This window comes from Asparagus officinalis, chromosome 3 (genome assembly GCF_001876935.1).
Source record: "Asparagus officinalis chromosome 3, Aspof.V1, whole genome shotgun sequence".
NCBI classification, from domain to species: domain Eukaryota; kingdom Viridiplantae; phylum Streptophyta; class Magnoliopsida; order Asparagales; family Asparagaceae; genus Asparagus; species Asparagus officinalis.
The window spans coordinates 58021193-58029115 of record NC_033796.1 but is presented as its reverse complement, the minus strand read 5'-3'; the positions used below and the strand labels follow the sequence as shown (position 1 = coordinate 58029115).

The 7923-nt window shown below is 34.6% G+C and overlaps 1 protein-coding gene across 2 annotated transcripts; it reads right to left on the bottom strand.

Annotated features, from left to right (window-relative positions):
* LOC109834195 (transmembrane protein 184C-like) lies at positions 351–6284 on the bottom strand. 2 transcript variants are annotated; one of them, XM_020402137.1, is made up of 5 exons: positions 6194–6284; positions 2916–3205; positions 2708–2830; positions 1894–2184; positions 351–780 (listed from the first exon to the last, which is right to left on the bottom strand). In XM_020402137.1, the coding sequence occupies exons 2-5, from the start codon at positions 3177–3179 to the stop codon at positions 577–579; spliced, it is 882 nt and encodes a 293-aa protein (XP_020257726.1). In that variant the 5' UTR covers positions 3180–3205; positions 6194–6284; the 3' UTR covers positions 351–576. The 2 variants fall into 2 exon arrangements, with proteins under 2 accessions (XP_020257726.1, XP_020257727.1); XM_020402138.1 differs by lacking the exon at positions 6194–6284 and adding an exon at positions 6032–6049.

The window sequence follows — 7923 nt, the reverse complement described above, 5'->3', positions numbered from 1 at the left end:
CTATTTTATTTACGAAAATAGACTCATCAGCACCATTGCTGAAACTGAGTTGACTTAAAATAATTTACTAATTAATTAGATTTGGCAACTCTGCTTACTTAGTGAAGATAATTAAGTTTCAAATAGCCTTGGTTGGCAACGATGACTATGTTTGAACTAAGTTCTAAATAGTCGTGGTTACCGACCACAGTTATTTTGAACTCTGGAGACCCGTCCAATTAGTAAACTACGTTTGCTTTTTAAATCGACTTAATTTCAATCAACAATGCTAACATGGCTGAAAAGGGGTCAATTTTCATACATAAAATTGAAAGTGAGTCTATTTTTATGGATAAATATAAAAAAGGGTCTATTCCAAAATTTTCTCCAAATATTATTATTACGATATCCAAACACCATGTAGTGAAGTACAATCTGGAGCATTCCATCATACATGATATGCAAATATGATCAGATGACTGTCTCTCCTCACACCTCTCCTACTATCGAAAATACACTCCATACATACCCGACTAGAGTTCAAGCTTACATGGAAAATATCAATGTAACATACTGTAGGTTTCTTATCGAAACAAATTACTCGTTCTTTTTGGTGAACTTGGCTTTATCTGCTCCGCTGTAGGGAGCAACATGGTATGCATATTGCTGGAGGACAGAGAAGATGACCATCTCCACTATTACCAGTATGTTCTGAAGTGCTTCTTGGATCTGCTCTACATCTAACCAGAAGTGGTGTGATTTTATAATTCCCACGGCAGCTAATACCTCGAGAGCAATTCCCTGCCCCGAAAAAAAATAAATAAATAAGAGAAGAGAATAATAAAGAAAGTAAGTTCAAGAGTTGGACTTGTATATTTTCATTAGATCTTCATAATTGTCAATTAACAAAATTGAAGTGACTGATTTGGAATATAGAGAGAGTTTACTGCAAAGGGGATCATTGCTGTTGCATTTGGTGCTTATGAGATTAGCCATTTTAGCCCAATGCACGAAACATGATACATTAACAGGTGTTAAACGCTACCCATGATTTATCTAGAAGTATGTGGTTCAGAATCTTCAGATACACACAAGTTATGCATCTACTGGGTAGTATATAAGGTATAACAATACCTACATGCACGTGTATGCGTGAACTTCCAAGTGGGTGCATATAGAGAAGCTCTAATTTTGTTAAGCCTAGTTTTGAGAAAGAAAATTCCAACCTTATGGACCTTGGTCACATATGCCTCCTCCATAAAGAGGGCATGTGTCGATCAATAAGCTACTTGCTATGCTTTCACTCAAATTAGACAACTCTTTACAGATCAACTAGATACATCTAGACCTGTTATGTGAAGAGGGGTTAATTGCACAGTCTCTACAGTATTGCACCTTGGAACTTATTATTCATGTAGTTTGATTTTGGCAGATAGACCCCTGGGATGATATTCTTTTGACTCTATTACCCTCGAGGTTGACTCGATAATTTCATCTAGGGTAATATATACCAAAATTTCAGAGTAAGAGAGTCAAAAAAATTCATAGTAGAGGTCTATTTGCCAAAATAAATCTACATGAGGTAGTAAGTTCCAAAGTGTGATACTACGAGGGTCGTATGTGCAACTAACCTTTTAAAGAATCAATTGATAGTGACTACTACATAATCTTTCCAGAATGTCTCTTATAAGTAGGATCCAGCACGCTTCCCTTTTTCCACTTTTCTCTTTTCTTTTCTTTTCACTTTTTTATTCTGGTAAGAAAAGTCACGGCCAGACTTGAAACTGAAACTTCTCATAACCTACTACCCAGCCAAACCCTTTACCATAGAGCCAGCCTCAATGGATTAAAAATTTTATATGTTTAGGGTAAAGAGCTTTTCCCTCTAAAAGAAAATTTAGACAAGGAACATACCTGCCAGAAGCAAAAGAAGACAACTCCCTTGATGCACAAAAACTTCGCCAAAGGCTTGTGCGGTGCCAACTCCTTAGCAAACACGTGATAAAAGATAACCAGAGCATACAATGCCATAGAAACTGATATGTTCAATATGAAGGTGAAAGTCCAGCTGAGCCAGCTAGGATACCAACCAATGACTTGGCAAACAATCATTAGAATCGAACAGATTGGCCTAATCACTACAAATTGCCATGTCCAGTACTTAAGGACCTTCAATGTGTGATGCTCTAAGCGAACAGTGCGAGGCTGCATTCCAAGAAAGGAAATATTAAAATTTAATCCATGTGATATACACAGATTACTAACATAAACGGACAATATAATTATGATATAACTGAGAATATTCTTAAGGAGTGAAGGTTACACTGAAGTGATAAATGAACTTGCATCAAATCCGTCAAAAAAATTTGGTCTATAAATAAATGGAAAACTGGAAACAGCATCAGCAGCAGGGCTTTTATCCCAAAATTTGGAGTTAACTACATGAATTATATTCTTCAGTTCAGATCTATTATGGGACATGTCTAAGACACGGTTGTTTCCGCAATATTATCCTCTACTAGGAAACAATCTCAAAATCGCTTCTCAGATCATTTTCCCCTGAGAAGCATTAATCCAGGCCCCTTCTTTAAACAATGGGAAGCTAAATTTTTAGGTGAATTAACCATTATAAAACAAATATTCCTGATACAACAGTCTTTAATTGGGGTTTAACATAGCAACCATTTTATATTGTTAATTAGCTTCAGGATTAAGGTTAAGAGAATACCAGGAAAAGTGTAACAGGGAAAGAATGATGAATCTCCCTTCCTTTGATTTCATCAGGCACTAAGTTCTTACTGAGAGAGATATTCAAGTAACTATACATCAGTGCCATGAACTTAGCAATCACCTGCACTTTGCAAACAGGAACTTGCATGAACAATATTTTTCACTAAATATTTTGCATTTGATAAAATCTACAGAGAATCACATACCAGAGCTTCGTAGCATTCCTTAACTGAGTCCAGGAATGTGAAAAAGGCTTTGCTACCTTGAATGTCCAGCAAACCAACAAAGGAGTCGATGGCATATAAAGGAGCCATAAGAATGATGATAATTATAGCCTTCTGTTCCTTTGGATTTTTCCAATAGAAAAGATGTTGTGAAAGTAATTGTACAGTAAAATGCATTGACAGCATCACACAGCACCCTGACCCTAATAGAGTGAGAGTCTCTCTGTCCATTTTGGTTATATCCATCTCTGCGAGCTTATCCAAAGAGCTTCCTATAGAAAAGCATGTTTTATGCTATCAATGAGTTGCAAATGGTATAATTTTGAGTACAAGCACAATATTTTATGCAAACTATCCCTCACATCTATGCATTCAGTTGTACTTAACACCTCTCAACTCATTTACTAGCACTTAGCACCCTTGAATTGTCACTTTTAGAAAGATAAATTCCCTGTTAATTGAGAATAAACAAGTTGAGGGGTGTCTATGCAACTGATGGTATAATTAAGGGGGGAGGGGGATTATATGCAATTCATGCTTATTTGTTTATTAGATATCTTTTTTTTTCTTGTTTTAAAACAAGTACAATGATAAAAATGACTGTAGAACAACTAAGCCTCATTGATGCAGATTTGAGATAAGGAATGAAGACAGTCTGTCGCCATCTTTCACATATTTTGCCTAATTGCATTGAGATTCATATGCTTTAGCGGAAGCCAAGAAGGAACCCAAACGAAGGAATAAGTAAGAAATATGCGTAGATGTGAAAAAAATAATTAGGCTGGCAGCATGAAAGACAGTATGCAACACAATCTTAATAAAAAATAATAAGTAAGATCAAATAGATTACAAATATAGAATACTAAGATCAAATAGATTACAAATATAGAATACTAAGAGCCAATTTGGTATTGCTAGAGCTTATAATAAGTTGTTTATAAAAGCAGTTTATAGAAACAACTTATATAAACTGCTGAAAATAGTTGTTTGCTAATCAAATATCAAAAAACTTCTTTAAAAGCAGTTAAGATGCTTGCTAGAACTGCACTTAATGATCATTGTTAAAAGATAAAAAGTATATGTGGTATATAAATTAAAGAAAAGTAAAAGTTGCTTCTAATAGCATCCTCAGATTGCTTCTAAAAGCACTCCCTTAAAAACAGAACCATTTTTAATAAGTATACCAAATTTTTTTTTACTAAACACCATTATTGGCTGCTTCTTGAAAAAATAAGCAAAAACACCCTAAAAAAGCAATACCAAACTGGCCCTAAAAGAGCATAAGGTGACAACAAACGAAGTACGACATAAACTAAAGCAACTAACTTATCTCACTTACTCCATTATAATCAACCTATCTCGACCAAAGACACTACTAGGAATATACGTTATTAGCGTTGTTACCCTACAAACAACCCTCTAATATAGGCTTGAAGCCGTCTCAAACTTAGGGCATCACGGTATTTTAATTACATAAAGGCTTTCTATTTAGAGTCTTCTCTTCAAATTAGATAGTTTGGATATAAACTTCAATCTGTGACTACACTAACTGAGGTTCATAATTCTATACAAGTGCTAGAGTTCCAATTTTTTTTATAATCTTATTCTTAGCAATAAGTTTGTATAAATATAAAAGAATATTAAACTAGTTAGGTTTGTTGTAAGTAGTTTGTGATAGCCTAGGAGTTATGTTTTGCAAAAGCACGTACCCGGGCTATCTGATTAAGAACTTCCTGAATGATATAGCATGTTCGTTCTTATGTAGAAGATAATGGTCTTCTCCGTACTCTCTTCCTTAACTCTCATATTCTTCTTCTTCTTCTTCCTAATTCCTTTCCATTTAGATCTCGACCTCCTGAAGAGCCTCAATTCCTGATATTTGTAATCTTGCTAACCAAAATTACAAACCTCCCAAATACTTCCCTGATTCATTTCTATAAAACACCTTGTCTATATATGAGATTTAGACTCTTGAGGTTGCTACTCACTGCTGCTGACTGAATACTTCTCCTACAAATTAATTCCTTCATAAATGTTTCTTCGTCTACATTGTACATGATCAAGCCATCAAAATCTTCTTCAACATGTAAATTACTGCTTCATTCGAGGACTCGATCTATGGCCCTTGTCTTCACAGTTTTATCAAACATCACCATGTCATCCTCAACTGAAATATTGAATACAGAACCAAGCCAACCTCCAGTTGTTACCTTTTTCTTGCTAAGGGAGTCAATCCATAATATACTAAAACAATAAATGGTTTTGCTGCAAGAAAAGAGTTGTCATCTATAATCACCTATATGTCAAACTTTTTCTAGGAAATAGGGCCTTATCCCAGTATATGAAGTTAAAAAGACGCGAGTAGAAGAGTAATGCAATGTGCAACAGAGGGATTACGCTATGGAAGTCAAATAGTTTGCCGATTCGTGAGTCATATTTGTCACCATAGAACCGTTTCGGCTCTTTGATCTCCCTATTTCCGATCCAACCCGATACTTGCAATGGTGATGCTAATCCAATCATCTTGCAGATGCAGTTGGATGCCAGATGAAATCCACAAAGCAGTTCTCCAAAACGGAAATTAAAAAGATTTGGGACAATATTTCGGACATAATCAGGCTCCACTTCTCTCATGACTCTAGTAGAAGGTGTTCGAGCATATTCATGAATCACAAAAAAAAGCATGCATACAATGCTTTACAAGATTGACCTACGCGCGGAGACAGGCTAGCAGGAACCTATATGCAAAACTTGAAAAATATGTTCCAAACAATAGATTAACCAGTGGCAATTCATTTTCATGATAATTTTTTTCAGAATCATTTCTGAATCCATGAGTTCATCTGGAGGGTTTCACTTAAACCTCCAAGAACTTCCCCCTTCTGGTTGAGCTAAAATAATCAAACAACTAAATTTTTGAATACGTATCAGACAAGAACAATCTAAGGTTTTGGGTTTCATACTATAGCTATGGAATCAGTCCAACTGTGCTATGAGAAGAATACAATCAATCCACCTCGATCCAAAACACTACATAAATACAAATTTAAATAATTCACACTTCAAAAGAAAAGGGTAGCAAAAAATAAGAACCTTACCGAAATAAAAGATCTTTAAAGCTTAAACAAAATACCCAGAAAGATAAAATAACGCAAAAGATCAAATCTAAGCACAACCGATGAAGTTGGTAGACAAAAAAAAAACTAGATCCGGATGAAAAAGGACTTGAAATTGAAAAGAGAAGTCAACGAGGGACTTACTTGTAAAATTTTCCGAGGGAGGACGGAGGCCGCGAGTAGAGATCCGATGATTCCAATGGACTCTGAAGCTTTTTCCTCGTTTTAAACGAAGTTACATTTTTATTCCTGGAGAGATGAATTTTCTATTGCAACACAGCGTACTACATTTGTGCATGTCACATCATCATATGCCTAAAAATATGTTAGATTTATTATTAGAGATTGTAATTTTCAGATTAGATTTATTATTAGAGATTATAATTTTCAGAGAGTTTCTCATAGCAAAATAAAACAAAAAATTTTTGCATTTTCTGAGATTGGTCCCTTAAATCTAAGAAATTTTAAAATAAGTTCCCAAAATCTTATAAGTTGTATTTAGATAGCCGCATTAGACATGTGACATCTTTAACAGCTAAATTACTAGATTGATATTTACAATATACCTTATTTACTAAGACGGTATTAAAAAAACCTCCAGCGACGTTAGGGTATTTAAAACACATCCTCTTTTATCAATAAGTCTCTTATTTACCAGATTGATGGGTTTTGATGAGTTTGGGATGTTTACAAAAGAAAGCATGAGATCATGAAAGTGACGAGGGTTTGTGGATAGATCTGTTGAGAAAATGAAGTGGGAATGGAAAAAAAAATAGGGGTAATAAAGGCATAAGAGATAATAATTAAGATAATTAAATATTAATGTGTATAAAGAGAATAATTTTGGGTGTATACTTAATAATTTTGAGAGATTAAGGGGTGAAAGAAATTTTCTTGCAGGAAATCTTGCCGTTGGTGAGGAAAATGACCTTGTTGGTAAAGATGAGCTATTGTAGATACCCCAGTATAGTCGGAATTTTTTAAAATACTCTATTGGTAAATAGAGTTTGTTTTAATACCAGTCTGATAATGTAGCCCATACTTAACCCTAATAAACTTAACATTTTCAAATTTTCCGTTTATAATTTTTTTGATGTTTGCATTTCACATATGTGAAACTAGAAATCACTACAAAGACGAGATTAATCAGTAAACATTAAAGAAGAAACGCCAACATTAGAGATGATCGAGAGGGTTGGAAAGTAGAGAGATGACAACTATAGCTATTAGCCGAAAATTTGTATAGAAGATGACGATATAATGTGAAACTTTTTTTTAATCGCTACAATATGAAACTTTATTCATGCTAAGTCTATTAGAAGTTTAAGATAATAGACATTCAACATAAAGGACTCACTTTATACAATTGATGAGGTTTGAGTCCTTATTTAAAATAGACATGTCTCAGCGAACTTATTTTAAAGGGAAAAATGTGCCTAGGCCCCAAAAGTAATGGAGAGAGTAATTGAGAGAATTTTGGTCTGAGGATGAGTAATGGAGAACTAACTAGTTATTGCTCATGATGGAGTAAAAAAAAGGGGAAAATTTCCCTCCATTTTTCCCATCATATCGCATTAATGAGAAGTGACTTCTGTTGTTCGGGACCAGGACTCTTCTGGGGAAGAAAGAGAATGGCAGTTTTGGCTTTTTTCCAAAATACGTTCAGCTTTTAGTATAAAGCTGATGTGGATGGGGCTTAAAACATTAAAGCTCATTTTTTGGGGTTATTCCACATGGGGCAAAGTACAAGGGGACTAGTCACACGAAGTTCCCACTTTTGAGGCCTGGACATATTTTTTCCTATTTTAAAACATGTAGGATTATAGTGACCGATATCCAAAAACCCAAGGACAAATGTTGCTTCCACAATAAAA